General features: G+C 35.9%; 1 protein-coding gene across 2 annotated transcripts in view; it reads right to left on the bottom strand.

Annotated features, from left to right (window-relative positions):
- Nucleotides 1-23,062, bottom strand: part of LOC137403777 (macoilin-1-like) — a 31,297-nt gene that overhangs the window by 2,955 nt on the left and 5,280 nt on the right. The window contains exons 2-12 of one of the 2 annotated variants that reach the window (XM_068089815.1): nucleotides 21,263-21,404; nucleotides 15,506-15,632; nucleotides 9,048-9,180; nucleotides 7,592-7,658; nucleotides 6,811-6,958; nucleotides 6,363-6,547; nucleotides 4,810-5,108; nucleotides 3,874-4,035; nucleotides 3,154-3,336; nucleotides 2,075-2,213; nucleotides 1,610-1,772 (exon numbers count right to left, since the gene is read on the bottom strand). In XM_068089815.1, coding sequence (XP_067945916.1) covers nucleotides 1,610-1,772; nucleotides 2,075-2,213; nucleotides 3,154-3,336; nucleotides 3,874-4,035; nucleotides 4,810-5,108; nucleotides 6,363-6,547; nucleotides 6,811-6,958; nucleotides 7,592-7,658; nucleotides 9,048-9,180; nucleotides 15,506-15,632; nucleotides 21,263-21,404 — 1,748 coding nt within the window. The remainder of the gene's footprint in view (nucleotides 1-1,609; nucleotides 1,773-2,074; nucleotides 2,214-3,153; nucleotides 3,337-3,873; nucleotides 4,036-4,809; nucleotides 5,109-6,362; nucleotides 6,548-6,810; nucleotides 6,959-7,591; nucleotides 7,659-9,047; nucleotides 9,181-15,505; nucleotides 15,633-21,262; nucleotides 21,405-23,062) is intronic. The other variant, XM_068089816.1, reaches the window with a different exon arrangement.

The raw sequence follows: 23,062 nt of genomic DNA, 5'->3' as shown, positions 1-23,062 counted from the left end.
CACAATACTTCATGTGAGCGTGAATAAAAAAGAAATTGACTGTTTTAGTTTAGTAGTTTTAGTAGTTTTAGTACTGATAAAAAAATTGTCTGATGAATTGCTTTTGAATATTTAGATAAATTTGATATAAACAACAAAATTCAACTCATATGAAACTTTGAAGATTTTAGAGCTATTGTAATAGTGACATAATGTTACTTATAGAAAAAAGAAAACCGCTTGTATTACATTTAAATTTCTCTGCAGAAAACAAAAACTGATTGAGAATGGATATTATAAAAAATAGTAAGGCTTTCTGCTAATACCACAACTAATTTAATTTAAGAAATCTTTCATTAAAAAAAGTCGATGAAATGATAAGCTTCCATACATGTAATGAATAACGGTACATAGACATGCTCAACTATACGAGTTGATATATAGCTAAATGGCGATTATGAAAACAATTCATGTTTGTCATTGACCTGTGCAATTGTTCGTGGACACAGATGTCGAATTATTCAAGGCTAGTTCACAAAACAACAGTTGATCATGGTAACAAAATCTTAGCTGGCCTAGACCAACAAATAAAATTAAACCACAAGGCTTTATTAGTCAGATATAAGGTAAATATCTGATGAACTTGTATTATTGGCAAATAACTTGTATGCACACCTGTGTGTGACCACTGATAAATGGGACAAACAAATTTCTCGTTGAAAGATGTTAATAAAACGTGCCACCACAATTTCCAATTACAATGAACAAAATAACAAGTTAACAATGCAGTGTAATCATTCAATCTCCAAGAACCCTAAACTTAAATACTTTCATCTACCAAATACCAACTAATATATGCATATTTTACATGTATTTTCTTTAATGAAAATACGAAAAATGTAATATAAAAGATCTGGATCATGTTAGCATTAATTGAAGGATATGCATCTGTATCACTTCTTGTATTTTGACTATATCAGACAGACCTTCTACGTCTGATTAGATGGAGAGACATCTTTCAGTTTTCAATCCATCTGGAGCAACTAGTTCGGAAGAGTTGGTTTAAAAACGTCCCCAAGATAGCTCATAGCACCTCTATATAAGCAGGTGATTTTTGTTGAAAAGCAATCAATAGGAGGCCAGTTATGAAACCATACTCAGCCATAGAGGCTAGAATTCATAGACGCTGAGACATCACATAGATCAGGGGTTCTTAACCCGTGGGAAATTTCCCACCAGTGGGAAATTTGAGGATTTGAGGTGGGAAATTCTCAAGCTTCAGATTGAGAGTAATGATTACGCGCATTTCAAGGATATAGCTGTTGTACTGTATTTCACTACATACATGGTGCAGATACATGCTTTTATTGTGGGTACAGAAACTAAGCCTCATGATGTATCAAGCAGCTTATTTGATATTTAAATTACTCTATTGTTGTGTTTATCTTGAACATTATTTTTCATTTTGACCGTATGGCAAAATGCTATCTGAAAAGCCTCCTCCTGCAACTGAGATTGGCAAAAAATACCATAATTTTTGGCTGTTAGAGAGGGGGAAATCTCGAAGTGTGGTTTGTCAAAGTGGGAAATACACTGAAAAAGGTTAAGAACCGCTGACATAGATGCTTACGTGTCTGCAACTCGCATTGTCGTTTCATGTCACCAAGAGCCTGATACAACTCTATTTTCATCTTAGTCTCAGTGCTCAGGCTAGTCTGTAACTCAGCAATACGTATCTGGTATCCATTCACTGCTGTTTTTACCAGTTCCTGGTTCATCTGACTGTGATTTTCCTACACATACCAAACGCAGGGTCACCAAATTTAAAAGGTAGATGACCTCAATTGAAAATTCTTCAATTTCGTTTCTCAAAGGAAGGTTTCCAACGAGAAACCATATTATTAAGACATGCTAGTCTTTTTTAGCTGTTTGCCAGGTGTAAGTCTGAGACAACATTGACCATCTCATTACTACCAGTACCATGGCAAATACAGTGAGTGACACCGATCAGCGACAGATAAGTTTTGGCAGGGGGGGATTGAAGTTGACCAACCAATAAACAGCTGTACAAAATTTGCCAATTACGGTGAATTACCTGACAATTACGACGCAGATCAGAATTTTCTGTAACAAGATGGCGTATCTGTTCATCCCTTCTGGTTCCTTCCCATTGCAATTTAGAATTGTTATCTTCCAGTTCTTTGATTTTAGCTTTGCAGTCGCAAGACTCCACTCTGTATGATAAATGATAGCATGGCATTGATAAGACTGGATAGTGAGCGTCAGTTAATGCTTAATAGCAGATAGTTACTGCTTAATACAGGCAGGTATCAGCTAATACAGACAGGTGTCAGCTAATACATGCAGGTGTCAGCTAGTACTGGCAGGTGTCAGCTAATACAGAAAAGTGTCAGCTAATACAAGCATGTGTCAGCTAATACAGGCAGTTGTCAGCTAGTACTGGCAGGTGTCAGCTAATACAGGTAGGTGTCAACTAGTACTAGCAGGTGTCAGCTAATACAGGCAGGTGTCAGCTAGTACTAGCAGGTATCAGCTAATACAGGCAAATATCAGCTACATATATAAGCCAGCTCATCAAAATTTGTGCCAGCTTAAACTGGCACAACTGCTCAGCTATTGAGTGATAGATGCAAACCTCCATCTCCAGCAGGGGCTAATTACTGCTGACAGAACCACGATTTATGATAACATGAATCAAAATAAACCACTCTTAAAATTTAAACGACGAGTGTAGATGGCTAGCCAATCATACAGTTTTCGATTGCAACAAAGTAGTGTCAATATTTTGATAAATTTTTCTCGATGACTTAAACATTTGCACAGAAAAGTAGCATGTTGATGATAAACAAAAAAGAATTTTTATCAAAACAGTAACGACAGGCACCAATTATTTCCCTACACACAGAACGGCGTATGCTTACAAACAAGAATATTCGTTGGGCAGAATAATTGATGTTTCTGAACACAGTGCTCCCCGATCAACTACCACTACATTCAGTGTCACTTATTCACAGAGCACCTGTTGATAGTTGGCAATATCCGAATGCACATCTGACGTGTTACAAGGTACCAAAACCTAGCAGTAATTACGAGTTGTCAGCCACACCCATTCAAATCACCTGTCAACACTTGCCCTTGTTATGCACAACTAACCTGGTAACATTTGCCAATGCCACAGCTCGCGCAGCGACTTGTTCTTCTTCCTTTTTAGCCTTTCGTTCACTCGCGAGCAACGTCTCACTTTTCTCTCGTAGCTTTTTTTCTTCTTGAAGTTTTTCTTCCAAAGCAGACATATTCTGTTTTTCTTGCTGCCGAGTGACGACGAGATTGTGTAATCTGCAACACATTAATTTGATGATCACAACAAATCTTTGCTGTTCTTCTCATGACAAACTGATGACAAGACATCACATGGAGAAAATAAACAAACCAGCGAGGAAAAATATAGACTGCAGATATGGCATCATTTGCGAAAGTAAATTTGCCTTCATTTGCGGAAGCAAATAAAGTCATATTTGCCGTAATACTACTAGCAAATGATGCCATATTTGCCATCCATATTTTATTATATTATAACTAAATTGAAATTAAGTACAATTATATCATATCTGCATAATACATACAGATATGTATCACATATCATATCTGTATAGTAGTCACTGTAAATCTGTAAATACCAGTCACTGTATATTTTCTGTATCACTGTAGTGATTTATTTTTTCTCATTCGTACTGTAAATTAAACATTCTACCTCAAACATGAGAGCCAAGCCAAACAAAAATCATCATTTTCTACGCACTTTCAAACGACCCCAGCTGATCTACCAACGTGAAATACTAAAAAGGGTAGAGAAAGCAAGGGGAAACAACTCACTTATTCTGAAGATTATCGTTATCTTGCTGTAATTGAGTGAGACACTGCTTTTTTTGTCGCTCGTCGGTCGACTTGCTGTTCAGTTGAGACCTAAGTTCACTCTCCGTGTTACGACTCGCCTGCAGGTCGGCTTTTAGCTTTACCACATCCGATTCGAGTCTACTAAAGAGCAAACAATGGAGGGAGTCAGAGCAAACTTTCCATACTTCCTCACAAACAAACATAATTATAGGCCGCTAAATCTACGTAGCTAAAGGGCAAAGTGTAAACATTTTATAGAGATTAATGGTGCTGCATGTTGCAAGAAACAAACCCCAATACAAAATGCAAACTTAAAAAAACTTTGTATTAATAAATCTCATTTTGTGATTGACTGTCTATCTGTTAGTCTGCGCAGCCACTATGGATTTTCAGTGTTTTGGGTAATTTTATCAAAACTTCACACACATATACATGCCAGATAACTAAAATATTTGGTACAAAACTCCATCTGTTTCCTGAGAACCAGCCCCTTAAACAACCACCTGCAGACTATCTGATTGATAATAAAATAAATCACTAGCATCACAGGATTTACTGTTATTTTTGTATGTTAGTCAAAAATACTTGCCTATCTAATGTTTATGAAAACAACATGCAATTAGTAGATTTTTTTTAGTAAAAATCACACTCTACTAGTTAACGTAATATCATATTTTCAAATCCAGTGTCTCCGTATTAACAATGTAAAAAGTAAAAGCCCTAGCCACTATTCAGGCTATAAACATACCAGACAGCATGCCTTGTGTTATCTTATTAACCAAGAACAGATGCTTGCATTCACAGACAGCAAACGAGTGGAAACACTTCTTATGAGCAAATAGAAAGGAAACTAATAAATTTGTGACAAAACTTATGGCCATCTCTGCCCCAATGGCTACAGTGCAGTCTTCTCACCTCACTATGTAGTCAGCCTTGACCCCCACAGAATCGGAACTGGGTGCAGGCTTTAGACTATTGCTAACAGGACTTGCAGCAGTTTGCGCTGAAGATGTCACGGAGCTGCTCGAGGCAGTGCCACCCTTTCCTTTCTTAGGATTGAGTTTTCTGGTTGACTGCGGTTGGTCTCTGTTTGGTACCTTTTTGCTTTTACTCAAATTAATCATGTTCTCGGACTCCTCACTCAGATAGTTGACCGTCCGACGATGCAGCTCACGACTCTCCTTTTCCGCATCTGCGTCAAACTCTTCTATAAACTAAAAGGTCAGTGAGAATTTGTTAGAAGGTCAAAGAGGAGTTCACTCAAAGTTCAGACAAGGGTCGCCACAAGGCTGATCCCGGTTCACTTGGTGAAAAATAGTCGGGAGCCATTCGATCATTTAGGGGTATTAAAGAGACTACTCCAAGTTTGACAGTTAAGCAAGGGGGGGGGGATTAATCAATTGGAGGAAATATGATGTGTTATTGTCCAACACAGCTGAAAACAAATTAGGTCCTGCAAGACTTCCTCAAATCAATCTTTGTTACATTTAGTATCGTCAACACCCTTCATAAATACAGCCCTTCTAAAAGACCATAGAGCTCATGTCCAGCTCACCTGATGTGAATGTGATAATGTTTAACTAATCGATTCTAGTACTAAACAACATCTCGGAAATTTAATACTGAATTGATAACAACACAATCAGAACCCCTTAAAATCTTCATGACTGTGTAAAAGTTGGTACAAGCGAGTTGTTGTAGTCACCTTAGACACCATGTCTATGATTATATTTATAGAAAGCAGCAAACAACTCCAATTTTTATCATTCTTCTTATCAATTCTCTAAATAACCTAATAAATATTAATTAATAAATACTATTGTTTTTTATGCATGAAAATACAATTAACTTAAATACATTTAATTTTACTGTATCTAATTTTTTATTGAAATTCCTTTCTGTAACAAACGTCGTAATTCAATAAGTTCTTACAATGCACTTCAAAGTAAATTACCAGTACTTCGTGATGGTTGTGATTAACTGTTCGCTTTTGGGCTTTTAAGAGCTTGTAATCACATTCTCACATATTTTGCACCTACCACACAGCAGAGTAAGACATGATGAACCTTTTGATACCGAATAACAGTAATGTGAATTTTGTTGCAAGTCAACCTTTAAAGGTTTATATTATTTTTAAAACTATTTCCAGTAATTTTACGTTTTACAAATGTTCAGCTGGTGATTAACTGCAGAAAACTGAGTCTCAAAACCAACATTTGTTTTCAGGATCCAGAGTTCGTTTAGTTTATAACGTACAGAACAGGAAGCGCTGTATCTCAATTCCCAAAAAAACACAATAAATTATTACAAGTAATTATACATGAAAATTTTCTATTGTTGTATAAAAAATATAGCAAGATCTTTTATAGCAGCAAAATTAATACAATTAATGTTTTGCTAAAATTTGGCTAGTAGCAGGGACTGTGAGCGTGCATCGCAGTTATGTCTTAGCGAAGACAAAGTCTTACCGAAGTTTTACTATGACCAGAATCATTGTTTTGATTAGATGCTGGGTGAGAGTTGCTCGTTATAGCGTGCTTTTCAGGAACTGAGCCATTTATACTTATCCTCTCAGTGCCATTACCCTCAAGTGGCAAGGAAGTGCCAGAGTCTGAAGTGTCAGAACCTGTGTCAGATATATCACCTCCTTTGGCTGCAATGAAAATGGACAAAAGCATAGAGCACTTGCACAGAAGTGCCCGAGTCTGAAGTGTCAGAACCTGTGTCAGATATATCACCTCCTTTGGCTGCAACAAAAATGAACAAAAGCATAGAGCACTTGCAAGGAGTACAGTGCACTGAAATGTGTTGAACTCTCAGGAGATGGTTGAAAGTTAAGAAAACAGGTAGGTGCATCCATTACAAAATTATCTTTGCTTATTGAATTGTATTATCAGCTACGGAAATCTGACATACCATCAGATTTTCCTGCACACTCAGATGAGGCTGTTCCATCTTCATTAGCGTCATCTGTCAGCCTGGACTCCTGGAGTTCTATAGGCAGAGCCTCCTGCAGCAGGTGATGGTAAAAATGATTGCTCTTTTTTACTTTCTGCCTCGTCCGCTGCATCAAGAAAAACATCAAACATGACAACCAGCCAAAGGAGTAAGTAGTGACCAATAAGGAGGAGTAAATAGCGACCAGTAAGGAGGAGTAAATAGCGACCAATAAGGAGGAGTGAGTAGCAACCAATAAGGAGGAGTGAGTAGCGACCAGTAAGGAGGAGTAAGGAGCGACCAATAAGGAGGAGTAAATAGCGACCAGTAAGGAGGAGTAAATAGCGACCAATAAGGAGGAGTAAATAGCGACCAATAAGGAGAAGTGAGTAGCGACCAATAAGGAGGAGTAAATAGCGACCAATAAGGAGAAGTGAGTAGCAACCAATAAGGAGGAGTGAGTAGCGACCAATAAGGAGGAGTAAGTAGCGACCAATAAGGAGAAGTTTGCAGCAGGTCAAAGTCACACAACGTATAGAATATGCTTAGTCAATGTTGACCACTTGCAGGCAACTTTACAAACTCATTTAGACAGAGCCCTGATTTTTGTATCAGCCATATTGCATCTGTACTCAAAGTACATGTGGAAGAATGTAGAGTGACAGAACCATAAAAAAATGAATAGATTTTCATTGGATGTAGTCGCGGCAAATGCATAGGGCGCAAGAGAACAGCTGGGGTATAAAGTGGCAACACTCACCCGACGTAAAGACTCTGTGGCAGCAGTCTTTATACCATATCCAAGGGTAACCACAGGGTAGCCAATACTGCAACCATACAAAACCAAGGTTATGAGCAGAATAATAATTCTATAATAGTAATAATAATTCTATAATATAATAAGAATAACTCTCTAACTCTTACCCTCTGATAGCACTTTACCATAATACCTCTACCAAACAGCCCATGCGTAGTCTGGGTGCTAGGGGCCCAAAACATTTGAGTCATCAGCAAGGAATGGACCTATGTCACCAATATAAGGTGTAAGCTACTAGCTGTTACAACTTTAAAATGATAAAATCTGCAAACTGCCACTACTTTTTATGACAATGGAGCACAGAGCTCTAAAAGAATACGTTGACATAGAGCCATTGAGAATGCAGACACTGAGCTGCAGGTGACAGAGACATAGCTACAGAGAATGCAGACACTGAGCTGCAGGTGAAGGAGACAGAGCTACAGAGAATGCAGACACTGAGCTGCAGGTGACAGAAACAGAACTGCAAAGGATAAAGAGGATGCTATAGAGGCAGAGACATAAATACAGTAGGCGCTCCTACAACGCAAATAATCCGTTACAGGAACGTTTACATTATAGGGAATTTACGTTATAAGAACAGTAAAATACATGTAAATTGTCTAATCCGTTCCAAAGTCTCTCCAAACACCCTTAGGCCATACAAACAGGAAAAACTAAACTTGACTTTATAATTTGTTGGCCGTATTGTAACTGTAATATTATTAGTTTGCATCGACCACTCATCTCCTTTTTCTGATCAATTTCACTGATTTTATAGACTATGATGCGATAATTTTACAATAAGTTGAAGGGAATGCACATCTTCAACGTAAATTTTTAAAATGTACATTTGTTGATTTTCTTAGGACAGGAAAGTCCATTCTAAAAGGTGAAACTAATAACAAATACTTTATATGTCCACAATAAAGCATAACAAAAATATATTTAGAGCTCTATGAAAAGAGTGGTGTCTACTTGTTCGTCGTCCATTTGTACATAGGGGTCAAGGTTAGGATAAAAGATATACATTCAGCGATAATCCCAACTCATGACATTCAGATTGGTAGACCAATGCTGTAACACCAACACCGATCGATCGCCTTCAAGTACATACACATATTTATGAACAATTGCGGAGCTACATTTCTCCGTTTTATCGACCCATCTGACGATCAATCACGACGAACTAAAATGTCATGGAAGTTGTTTATATAATAGATATAACGCTACATGTACGAAGTTATCCTCACAAGTGCAGTGAGATATGTTACCATTCAAATTGAATTTGAGAAGTTGCCTCTACTTGACACTTCACGTTATATGGAATTTACGTTATATGAGGTAACGTTATAGGAGCATCTACTGTATTCATGAAATAACCACCTGAGGCTAAGTAAACCAAACTGCAGAGACGTACCAGTGAGCGGCAAACGGTCGAGTCAGATCCATATTGAATGAACGAGGCGCTCTGGCATCTTTAATCCTCAGAACTGCCTCCACATATATAAAAATCAGCCAAAGTGTGACAGAAGAAAGACACAGTCCCTTGTCTACAAGAGCAGCAGTATTATTGATTGGAACAATAACTGATTGGCCTCAACCACAGCTCCATGGGATATTAACCCTTTCACTACTGCATTAAATTCTGGCTGAACTATTATTCTGCCCAAATTAATTCAAACAGATTTTTCGAAAAGCCGATATAATGTTAGTATTTAAGCAATATCTCAAGAATCGAAACAGATCGTTTTACTGTAAAATGCATCTGGTTTAAAACAAAATTCTCTACAAGATAACTAAAAGAATGTTTAGTGAATTTTGCTTTTACAAAGTTTCTGACGCTTTATTTGCATTGAACGAATGCGGTGTTTTTTATTGCCATGACCCTAACGATATCATTTTACCGTTTTGAAAAATAATTAGAAATGGAACAGCTGAACCAAAAATTATTTTATTGGTTACACCTGATTAGCAACAAGATTGTTTCTCTGGAGACAAAATTTGATTGGTTTAGCTAATGTGTGGACTTCGCAATGAAAAGAAAAGTGGAACCCTATTGAATATTGATAAGCCGATACATCGGCTTACGGTCAGTACTTATAATACCGTGAAAGCCGATACATCAGCTTGTAGTAGCGAGAGAGTTAAATATGCATATTTTTCAAAAATGTATTACAGATTCGCACATTTAAATGTTTACGAAACTTTTTCAAATTTCCATTTTGCTATCTTAAAAATATAGGAACAACAGACTATAATTTGCAATTACTCTAATAAGACACAGTAGATCATTGCTAGGTAGAAGTGACCAAGTATAGCTGACAGCGACGGCAAGTAAGGTGCACGGAAAAAAATCGACTTAACTTGCAGCCTTCAATACTCGAAAGGTTTATATAGCTCACAACTAACCTACAAATCCCACTCTGTCATTGTGTTACTATGTGTCCGCCAGTCTGCGTGAACACTGAGTTTCTATATTTTTCACCCAATTTTGTACAAACTTCACCAGCATAATCTCCATACCGTCCACGGTCATATCAGTATCGACACCATTTACAAGTGAAATCATTGAGAGTCAATTTGTAAAACTGGTAACATTTAAATAATGATGTAGTTTATTAAGAGAGTGTTTAAATATGATTGATAATCAAGCCAACCTAAACAGATCCTACAAAAAATCCATCAGGTTCAACATGCTTGTTGTTTCCCTGCAATAAAGTTAGTATTTTTGACTTGACCAAATATTCTCTTGCAACAGCAAATAGCAGACTATCTGCTGCAAGCAACAGTATCACAACATTATTAAAAACAATATACAGTCAAACATGGATAACTCGTCCACGGATAGCTCGAACACATGGTTAATTCGAACATTTCCTTTGGTCCGTTCCCACGTAATGATAAATTGCTATAGATAACTCGAACTCAACACTGTTAATTCGAACTGTTTTTTTGCCCAACGGCTACCGAAACAGTTGTTATCGCTTTAGAAAATCACTTTATTCAAAGCCATAGAGGTAAACTTCATCTTTTCGTAATTCATAAGTGTCGTTATTACCACCATCGGCAAAATATTTTTGTCAACGACTTTTCTAAAAGTTTGGTGAAAATTGATTTATACTGCGATACGATGAATAACACGGGCTAGCCGGGTCACGCGCGCAAGGATTTTCGCCACGCACATACAAAACAAAAATCGCATGGTGTTTTGTATGTGCGTGGCGAAAATCCTTGAGTGCGTGACCCGGCTAGCCCGTGATGAATAGTTTTTCGACGTTGATTCCGTGTTGAATCAACGTCGGAATGTTGAATGTTTAAAACGTCTTAAAATTGGTGTAATTAAACGTATACGTTGTCTGAGCTACAAAAAACTATTCATCGTTTGACCTAAACACAGAATACGTGTGTACATTCAATAAGTATTTATTAAAAAAGCGTGAGTGATATAGAATGTACCGTAGAACCTCGTAAAACTTCTAATTAAACTGCCTCGGAGTGTTGCTCTTAACGAATCCCAGGTAAAGTAAGGTAATCTGCATAAATTTCAAGAAAAAACGGCAAAATTGATTGTGGGTAAAACCCCAAAAGAAAAAAATGTCTTTTCTTTTGAGCATTTCAACAACGGTCAAGTTTTGCCAATGTCAATCTGAAAAACGTCCTGGCAATAACATCACCTCAAACAACAAACCAATCTCAAGTGATAGAAAAATCTCTATACTTTTTCATGAAAACGTTTTAAACTTTACATTAGAAGCATTTAATTTGAAACAAGCCATTTGTGATTTTGATTTATATTATAGTTTGTATACGTACATGTATCTACTAATAAATAAGTAAATATATGGACTTGTGACAGTGCTCTGATAACTTGAACGCTCTGATAATTCGAACACTTTTGCTCGGTCCCTTGAAGTTCGAGTTATCCATGTTTGACTGTATATATAAATATAGTGGTGTGGTGTGTTCATTTTATGCTAGTACTCGGTCTAGAATTGGTTAAGACCAGTTTATATATACATGTCAGTGCTACTCCAACGTAAACTAAGTTTAATTTTGGTAAACCTGGGCAATTCGATAAATTCTGACACTGAAAATCGGAAACAAATTTTCCAATTTTATCAAGTAGTGTCCAGAAGAGGTACTTTTATAAAAATTTTGCTAAATGGACAACTCCACAGCCATGAAACATTAGTGGAAGCTAAACACCATCGAATAATCATCATCATCAATATAAATATATATTTATATATATTGTTTTTAAACATGTATAAATGTAAATAGAATTTACCACCAAATTGCACTGATGGTAATAGGATGGGTAAGTGCATTTTAAACAGCTTCAACGTAAAACTGTTCTCATCTATAATAACTGAATAGAAGGGGTTTAAAAATCTATTATCACAATTCTTGAGACCAATTAAATGCAATTGCATTGCTATTTTAAATGCCATGATCTTATTTTTCGTCTACAAAAGCTGAAACTCCACAAAACAATTGTTTTATTTTGCAATGATAATGAGAGGCTAGTAAATCGACTCAACAAGAATCCTTAAGAGTAACTCTTTGCAAAAAATTAGTGTATGAATTAAAAATTACGCTTCTGTGAAATTAGACATATGAAATGGTTATTGGTTTTTATTTTTAAAATGGTGAATGAAAAATGTATTTCATTCTTGTGAGTGATTTATAGAAAGGGCTCCAATGGACAAACGTGTCTTACATTTGATAATTTTTTAAATCGACTAGTTGTTTATTATTAATTGTTTATAATAACAATTATCAATTGTTATTATAAATTGTTATTATAAATTAACAATTGATAATAACAATTGATAATTGTTATTATCAATTGTTTGGACATAACTAACTGCACTTTTACAGCAGCTGATAAGCCAAAGTTTGCTTGTATTATCCGATATCCGAACTAACGGGTTCGTTTTAATGAGACTCAACTATAGCTAGAAGGGAGTGTTATTATGTACCCTCTGCTATTATATATCCCTAACCATGATCAGAAGCTTGGGTTGGATGTACTTTCACAAGTTTGCCCCAACACATTCGGTACAGTATGCCTTAACTCTCTCACTGCCGCATTAAATTCTGACCGAATGATTATTCTGCCCAAATTAATTCAAACGGACTTTCGAAAAACCGACATACCACTAGTATTTAAGAAATATCTCGATAAAAGAAGATATAGGTTAACTGTAAAACGCATCCTGTTAAAAAAAATCCCTACAAAATGAATGTAATATTGTTTAGTGAATTTTACTCTCACAATCTAACGCTTTCTTTGACGCAGTGTGTTTCTTATTGCCATGACCATAACGATCTGGTTTTGCCATTTTGAAAAATAATTAGAAATTGAACTGTTGAGCAAAAATCTTTTCTATTAGTTGCACGTGATTGGCAACAAGGTTGTTTCGTTGGAGACTAAATTTGACCAGTCTAGCTAATGTGTAGGCTTCGCAATGAAAAGAAAAGTGAAACCCTATTGAATGGTAGCGAAAGTGTTAAGTGACTGCCCACAACAAGCAATCAAAGTCATCAGTTTTTTGTCAAGCTTTCATTAGCAAATGGCATCAAAAGAACTTAATAGTTATTCTTTATCATTTTAATAAGCTATTCAATGAAATACATTATGCAACATCCTTGACAATGCTGCAGGCTTGCCTTTCTTGAAAACTCACCTTGACCGGCGATTTCGATATTTTTGCTGGATATTTAAGAAGAAAAAGCAAACAGCTCGGCAAAACAGCAGGGTTATTCCAAGTCATATACATGTATATGGAATAAGCGAATCAAAATGTATATGGTGCGATCATATTTGTACAGATTGTTATCTTCAAGCATTAAAAACAAATGTTCAGAATTTAGCTTACGTAATCATTCCAAAACATGATTTTAGAGCTGTTTGGTTTACATATTTGAAATCAAAACAAAATGAGATTTCAATATATAATTTATACAATCTACCGTAAAAACTCTATTTGAGCTGTATTTTTCAAGCCTTCCCCTATAGCGGGTTCTATTAGAAGTGATGTTTAAATAGAGGGTAGTGCTTTCTTTTTCGACCAGCTACCCAGAATTTTGGAAAGATCGAGTTAAACAAAGAACTACTTTGAGTAAAACATAGTAGACGGATACAATTATTACTTATTTTGATTGTTTCCTTCAAAGTTTTGAGCAAAAAACTGACAAACTTTGGGGTTAAAAATCGGACTTTGATACTTTCTAACAATGGCTGCTATTACATTCATTATTAGCAAGGTATTGTTACTAAGTATTTCGATAGTATCGCATTCAAAGTTTTAAAAAAAATTGTAAAGCTTTGGAGTTAAAACAGACATAACTTTTTTATTTTTAAAGACGATTTAAAGTTAGAATACGCCATCACAGTGGCTGCTATTGCGACGGACGGTGTTCCTGAAAAGTATGCTCATCGTTCATCAAAACACTTTAAAGTCTTCAGATCAGGTTGTAAACCACCTTATAGACGAATCTGAAGACAATGGGTTGGATTTAGACCCTAGCGACTTTGAATCAGAATGTAGTTCTGACGATAGTGACGATCGGTCTTCTCAGGTACACCGTCACTAAAACCATAGCAAAAACGACAGCAACAACGAAAGGATTCATTGTTATTGATATAATCTAGCAATCATTAGTACTATTTTGTGGAAATTTTTTTTACTGGTCACTTTCTATTATGGTTTCATAAAGATAAAACTTATTGAATGTCAAGTCAAAGCGTTAGTCTATTACAGGTGTCATTCAATTAAAGGGTGGCGGTGTACTTTTCAAACAGCGGCGTCCTATTAGAGGTTTAAACAAAAGTTGTGCTCAAATAGAGGTTTTACGGCATAATTTATGGCTATTGACCAGATTCACAAAGACAAACAATGTTGTAAATGAAAAACTTACTTTCCCAACTAAGGGGTCAAGTTCATTTCGCACACCACTATAACTGACAGGTTTAGTCTTCCTTCTCAGGATACTTGGGCAACATTTGGTAAAAGCTTTACTATCAAACTTCGCCCAAATATTATAAATTATGTTCATCAGTAATTTGTTTGTAGCAATCATATATTAAAGGTCTCACCACAGGCTCACTCATGTAACTACAAATTCAAAATTCCCTTTTGAAAAGACAACACTTCACATAACTTTAATAGTTCAGCATTGTGTAACAAACTGCAAAAGATATTGATTTAAACGACACAGCTAAGTTAATATATTAGGTACCTAAGCTTTTACTAGAGCGCAAAAGTCCATCTATTCTGAAGGGTGACAACATAATGTACAACCCACAGCATACTTATAATTTGAAATTTTATTCCTAATTGTATAGACAACTCCTGCCATTCATGTGATGTGCCCTGTGTAAGATGTTACTAACATTGTGGTTTGTCGAGATCTGGCATTGGGCACGCCAAGAGCGGTCCAAGTAACAGCAGTACAACAAAACTTGCCACGAATAACTTGAAAACTGCTATAAAACTAATAATAACCCAACCGATTACTATAATACACAAAATATCCGCCTGCCCGGCAATAAATAAACAGAGGAATGTATAAAGTACTGAAGGTAACCACATATGTATGTCCGGTAGCACACATTCCAGTTGGATTTGGATTATATAGCTTAACCATGAGTCTAATCCAGAGGGCAGAACCCTGTTTTTAGGATTATCAAAGGATTAGCCAAGATGATCGTGTCGAACATATCGGAGGTGTTACAATGCATGATGGGAGAATAGACAGTTCTGGAAGACTGATTTGACACACAAGCAATCAGCACTGGGAAGTCCTATAATCATAGGGGTCAAAAATCTCGCAACAGCCTTCAAATGCTCGGTAAAAGAGATAGCTCACCTGTCTGCCAGACATACTGCACCCATACATAGCTGCTAGCGGCGAAGAAGAGCCACTGCACTGGTATAAAGATGTAGCAAAATATATCAGCACCAATCGCTGCCATTACGAATAATGCCGTCAGCAGCTACAAATAAAGTCATACCATCATGTCATGTAATAATTGAGATGGACCCATGCCTTTAGTCCATCACAAAATATTCTCACGTCTCAACAAACCGTACTATCACATAATAATACTACGGCTTACATCAATGACAAAGAATAAATTGTTAAGAGGTCTCGGAACAAAGAGGTCCAATTGAAAGGTTAATAGACAGCATTCTAACATTACATCTATTGGTAATAGCACAAACGTGATATTTCGGTTTTCAGTACTGATTTTGATGTTAAAAGAACAAAAAGTTTTGGAGACAAAACACTTGCGATTCACGCTGTGATATGGGGTAATCAACTTTTCAGCAATACCCAGAATTATGAATTACGATGTCAACACCGACTATTAGCCAATGCGTGAGCGAAAGAAGAAAGCACTTCAGATGGCTGCCATTCTTAAACATTTTTCCCCATGTAGTTGCCAGCTACGTTGCCCTGGTTAGCCAAAATCAGATAATTATTACTCAAGGTCAAAGCATTTTCCACAAATATTGATGTCTGTGCTGTAGTTACATGTTCTGCATTTACTTGCGAGTGCTGGTCGGATAATTACCCCAATCGACTTGTGCGTGCAGCTTGTGAAGGAAGTTAGCAAGAACTTTTTTCTTCACAAGAAATTTTAAAAATTGTCCAAAATCAGCTTTTTTTTGGCAATCATCTGTTTTAAACCTATGAATGCATGCTCTACTTGTATGAATAGAGATTCGAAACGGACAAGTATTAGTTAATTATGCTAAAAAAGCAGCGATTTTACCATAACTAGAAATTCCACTGTCATACAGCCCACGACCAAAGAGATGGCCAAAGATATTGGCAAAAAATAAAGGGTACTGATGGTTGAGAAATGCAATATTAGCAATCAAATGGCTCTGCAGTGCAATAGGATAACTGCAATGGTAGCTGTAATGTACTGGGTGTGGGTGTTATTATATACAACAATAAGCAATAATGAATGGAAAAGATGTTTATATTTTCCCCCTGCAATAGGAGAAATGCAATATTGGCCAATATTAGAAGTAAAATGCACTGATATTCTTAGAATAATCAATTTTATTAATATAGTAATAATAGAAAACAAATACACAATTTTGTTTACATTTCAAAACGTCATAGGTAGCAATATCGAGAAGTTGTGGTATTTATATAGGTTTTTAGAAAATTTATTTAAAAAGTGTTTGGTCATGACAAACAACAACAATGAAAGGAAAATATTACACGTTTATATCTCTTCCTTGCAATAGGAGAAATGCAATGTTGGCCAATATTATAAGTAAAATGCACTGATATTATTAAAATAACCAATATTGTTAATATAGTAATACAGCAATAATAGAAAACCTATGAGCGTTCATGCGTCTCGAAGATTTCTGCAAACTGCAGCAAAATAAAAGCTGTTATAAAGCTGTAGGCCTTATTTACTGTAATGTATGTAATTCAACAACAATAAAGAAATATGTTTATTATAACTCTGAAATGCAAAATTAGAAGTAAAATGGCAAGCTACTGTGTACTATACACAGTTTGAAAGTTGGTTGCGTTGAATGTAGAATGGTTTTGATAAGCGATCTTTAACAGAAAGCGAGTAGGAGCATTCACGCGTATAAAACTGTAGCAAAATAAAAAATGTTCTCGTCATGAAGGGGCGTCGTAGTTCGGCCCTAGCTTGTACATAAGTTGTAAAGAATTTCGGCTAACGTTTCAAATAATGAAACCTTCGGTGATTGGACAAAAAACAGGCTGATAAACTGTGTACCACAATTTCGTTCCTGTAAATCGGTATACGCCTCAAACGGTCTACGTTTATTACAGAAACCTTCGAATAAATTCGATTACAAGTAAAAAATGCCATAGACTGATGAAATGAGCACGGTTTTCTCGTGAAATACGCACTGCTAAATAGTTCTACAATCGGTCGCACGGCTTTATTGGCGTTTCAATTTTCGGTTTTAACTTTTATTAAACCGAGCTTTTCAAGCTTTTTGTGGCAATTTTCGTTCAAATTAGTCTGTCTATTTGTGTATAATCCGATCAGATGGGTAAGTTTTAAGATATTATCGAAGGTTTACAAAGACTTGGTAACATATTTAAATAGGTTTAAATGTGTTTTGTATCGTTATTATACTTTAACGACTTTACATTCCGATGCTTAAATTTTTTGATTAAATTTCTTGACGAGGGTTCGTCTCATTGTTGATGAATAATTTTCGTAAGTTGTGTGCACATGCATTTATCATAAAAACTCCCACACTTCCGCTCTGCTCGTGTGGTCGTGGGATTATACTGCGCTGCTACAGCTATGCTGCAATGAGGAGTTGATAAAACCTGGTAGTTGATTGAAATCACCAAGAAATATTATTAAAACCTCAATATGTAATGTTATATGCTGCTGTTAAAGTAATTTTTACAGCTTGTCTGTCCTGACCACTTGCTTGTAGTTCTACTTGGAGGCCACGAAGACACTTTAGAATTCCCAATGCATAGGCGGTACACGATTGGGATACGCAACAGGAGTACCGATTTCTATCTCATGCCTCTCACAGTTTTAAAAGAATTATGGTAGCCTTTTCCCATCCTGGAGTATGTGATGGTACATGATAACCTAGTCAGGTAAGGCTACTGACAGTAGATAAGCCCATGCGTATTGATGCCTCGGTAAAACTTTCCCTTGTATGTGCTAAAAGTGTTTTATCGCATATCAGCGTCGACGATCGATAGCGTAATCACTGTACCGCTCAAATATCAGCAATAACGGCATGTAGAGAGAGCGAGAGAGAGGGTAATGTATCCCATTAAAAATATTTTATTTAATATCTTGCCATGCATACCCGCTACAGTACGCATAGGGAATGCAAGAGTGTCATTTTGTTGACATAACTGTTGACAATATCCTAGACAAGTAACAACTTTGTGATCTCATGCAAGTTGAATGGTGATTTAGCTACTATCTATTGAAAGATAACACATACAGAAGATTAGCAATGTTGTAACAAAGTAGGTTCAACCAATTAGAATACAGAGCCATCAAAGTATGCCTTGTGATTGGTAGAGCGAGTTCCTGCTTATTAAATCACTCAATCTTATGTAAATTATTTTATGGTAGAGAAATGTTGCTTTGAGAAAATAAATTCATTTATATTATTATTGTCCAACTGTTGTAAGATACAAATTCAAAACTCTTGGTCATAGGCAAACGATACAGGTAAAAATTAGGGACAATATGCTAAGTTATTTATGATATGTTCGCTTCGTTTGGCTCAGCATAAAAGTTGACAAGCTAAAGGTTTACGCATCGAGATATGTTGGACATGTTGGACTCCAACAGTTAAGAATAGCTTTTCCAGATGGATATCCTCAATCAGGGGAGTCCTAAAGTTTTACTTACTTGAAAGTGAAATACTATGTACATGTAAGAGCTGCCAATATTAGACTTCAACAAACCAAAACAAATTTACTATTCACGGTATACAACTGATGGCTAGAATTATTACTCTAACATCGACTAACCAATCTAATGACTACAGTTTAGTTTTTCATTATAGTTGACTTTCATCGACTTTCAAGAACACTTTTATATATCTTCAAAAAGTAAACTATCCCAAATGCGGGAGAAAAATATCATTTATGTTTATATATAGAATACAATAATAAAGAAGCAGTGAAAATGGTATAATGATAACAACTTATGTTCATTGCCATAGGTAGGAAATAGTTTTACAAAAAATTACTGAAGGCCGATGCACGAGCCTCAACAGTGTTTTACTTTGCGAAAATACTTTGGGTAAAACATGACAAAAACCGGTAATAAACATGCTAAAATGAGTAATAATTAAAGAACTTGGCCCTATCACTATACCTAAAGAAGACAAATTCTACACTGATCTAATAAGACAGTTTACACTAAACTGTCCACAACTATTTGTTTTTGCAGAAGTGGTGAACCAGACAAGACAGACTAAACACGAGTATCACGAATACAGTAGACTGGACCGAACAGCTAGATGCAAAGGAGAACATTAGAGATAGATAGTGAGGTAGTGCGAACAACATGCAAAATCTTTCTTAATCATGTCAATACTGACCCAATTCTAAAATCAACAAATACAAGCAATGAGCATCTTGAACAATGCAACCAACTTTTGGGATCTTATATCAAATGCGAGAGGATCTATGATGTGGAACATTTGTCCAAAAATGATTTACGATTTGTAAAATTGTACAAGTAGCATGTATATTACAACAAATGATTTGTAGCTGTATAGTTATAACTAGTTGAAATCATCTCAACTAACCTTAATGGTAAGTAAACTGTACACAAATATATGGCTGAAGCATGAATTGCATAATTTAAGAATTATCTTTCAATATAACTATTCTAAAAAATCATTATTGATTAGTTAGTTGTTTACCCCCTGTAGCCTACATATTAATTTGCTTAAAAACAAATTACACAAAGAAAAAACTTTGGAGGATTTTCATCATTGCTCTCTTCCCAAATATTATGACATTCAGCTTGAATGTGAGTTTCTCTGATCCAAGTTTCATTTTTCCATAAAAATAAAGGCATTGGGAAGTGATCTCCAAAACTTCCATGAATCACGTATTTGGCTGTTACCATGGTGCTCATCATACTTGAAAATGCTATATTAATATAATATCGGAGCTTTCCCCCATTTCAGAACGATTAGAAAAACTTTGCGCACACATTTTATTCATTTGCAAGTTTGAAATTTGAATTGAATTAATTTGAACTGGAGATGAGGATTTTAAATACTAGAATGTCTGTACGTATATTATAAGAGTACTGATATTTTATATTGGTAGAAGTACCTTGTACCTATAGCTCAGTTCAAGGTACATATGAACACACAAAAGCTTCAAAAACGTGCTGCTTACATCACCCTTCAAATGGTCAATATGAAATAAAAAGCTGCAGATGTTTGAAAGCTCATGGAAGTGACAGCATTTTGGGCTGCAAAACTGAAAACCTGGTCAGTCTAATGACTAGATCTAGCCCAAACACTAGGATTTAAGGAAAAGCCAAAAATTTGATTTCTGATGAGATTACATATAAGAAAACTGCTATCTAAGACACATGTATATACTGCTTGAAAATCCTTCTGTCGGTTTTCAGGATGTAAATCCATAAGGAAATGGATGCCTATAGTACACCCATATATTAATACATCTCCATAAATGTTCCATGAGTTATGGATCACAATGAATCACTAACTAATTAGTAGGAATTCATTGAAGGATTGGTAACCAAACAATGCTATTGTTTTCACTAACTGGAAGAAAATCACCCAGTCCAAAAATGTTTGTGGTGACAAACAACCAATTAAAAGAAGCCAGAGTGAGATGAAGATGATAGGTATAAAACAACCAACCTAAAACTCAATGAAAGAATAATCACTAATTTGTGATGTAATACAGAACTTGACTAGCAAAGCCAGGCCTCGCCATAAATCCAAAACTCGCATGTTCTACAGCAATATTACTATACAGGTGGACATAACTCCGAAATGCATAACCATCTGCCTAATAAAAGCAAAATGACTAGTGAGCTGCAAATGCTTTGAAATATTGCCAAGAACGACTTACCACTCCTTGGTATTTGTATGAGTCGTATGCAGAACAAAGGAGCAACCAGGCTGGGTAGAGATATTCAAACCGGAACTCGAGGAGGAAATCAGCGATGAGAACCAAGCACCAGACGATCAGGAACTTAGCGTAGCTGAAAAGGCTGAAACAAGAGCAAGAAAATAATTATCACATTTTATGTGAATTCGTTAGCTCATTATAATGAAAAAACGCCTCAGAAAAACAGGATTAACAATGATCTTTACGTGTGCACTCTTTAAAGGTGGACTTGCAACAAAATTCACATTACAGTTATTTGATATGAAAAGATTCACCATGTCTTACTCTGTTGTGTTGTAGGTGGAAAATATGTGGAAAGGTGATTACAAGCTCTTAAAAGCTCAAAAACGAACAGTTAATCGCAGCCACATCAGACCGCCGTAGTTTGGATTCTCTTTCCAAAACGGCTCAAATGTGACTAGTTGTGAGAGATGGTTTCTGTTTACACTTTCATGCAACCTTATTCGTCGAAATATTTTCACAAATATACTTCATGCATTCAATAAAACCATGTCTATTGTTCTTACGCGTCTATTTTATCGTCATCGTAATGCTGTCACTTTTAGCAGTGATATCTTATAACTTACCGTAAAAATTCATTTAATTTTTAAACCTTACCTCGAAGGAGTACATTTCATTGTCTGATAATCAAAACGAGCCTGTTGGTCACCTGTGATAATCGAAAAGTGCTGCAGAAATTATTTGCGAAGTATTGGGTCACATGATCAGATTACAACTTGACGATTGAATAATGCCGAAACAAAACTGTAAAGTAGCAAGCATCTATATTTAATACGGGGTCTTCGGTCAAACCCGAAGTGTTTGTCATAAACTAGTGCTACGATAAGTTTTATATTGAGCTTTGTATTGGCCTTTCAATTCACGTGAGAACATCACGTGACAAGACGATAACCAAACTGTCATGGCTACGTCAGAGAAATAAGCGGATTCCAATCTACGGCGGCTTTTCGTTTTTGAGCTTTTAAGAGCTTGTAATTACATTTCCACATATTTGGAACCTACAATACAACAGAGTAAGACATGGTGAACCTTTTCATATCAAATTACTGTAATGTGAATTTTGTTGCAAGTCAACCTTTAAGTTTCTTCCATCAATTTTCTTCCGAACAGACAATTGATGGATTTAATAAAGTAATTCAATATGGCATCGCGCTATGATGTGCCAAATAAAAGTGAAACAGCAGCTGTCGTGAAAGTGGTGAGCAGGTGCTTCATGACCTCTGCTCAATAAGTCAACGTGACCTGTGAATTAGAGCTGTCTAGCTTGAAGTGACATCCATGACACGACAAGGTGTTAAAATAACTAAACATCCAAATATGTGCGATTCAATGTACTATGTGCCATTCACACACTATTAATCCTTCCTTTTCATTGACTTATAGATATATTTGTAATATGTAACGCATTTACATTATACAATTAAGATTCTTCGAAAAGTAACAATACAAACACCTTCAAACATGAAGTTTGTTCTATACTTGTACTACCTGTAAACGCAACTGGTTATAAAGCAGCACAATGCATCGGAATTCCGCCTAAATAAACACTTGTACACTTCAGTGATTTCTTTAGAGTTGGAAGCCATACAACTTGGCAGAGTTACCTTCAATTTGAGATCAGACACTATCAGCCAAGCCATCTCAAGCTAACAAGTCTGGTTGGTCTCCTATTATTGCGACTAATATAGGAGATCAACCCTGAAACTGTGTTTATTTTTAAAGAAAAGCAAACATATTTGG

Source organism: Watersipora subatra, chromosome 9 (genome assembly GCF_963576615.1).
Source record: "Watersipora subatra chromosome 9, tzWatSuba1.1, whole genome shotgun sequence".
In the NCBI taxonomy this organism is placed as follows: domain Eukaryota; kingdom Metazoa; phylum Bryozoa; class Gymnolaemata; order Cheilostomatida; family Watersiporidae; genus Watersipora; species Watersipora subatra.
The sequence above is the reverse complement of the archived record's forward strand: the minus strand, read 5'-3'. Positions and strand labels throughout refer to the sequence as shown.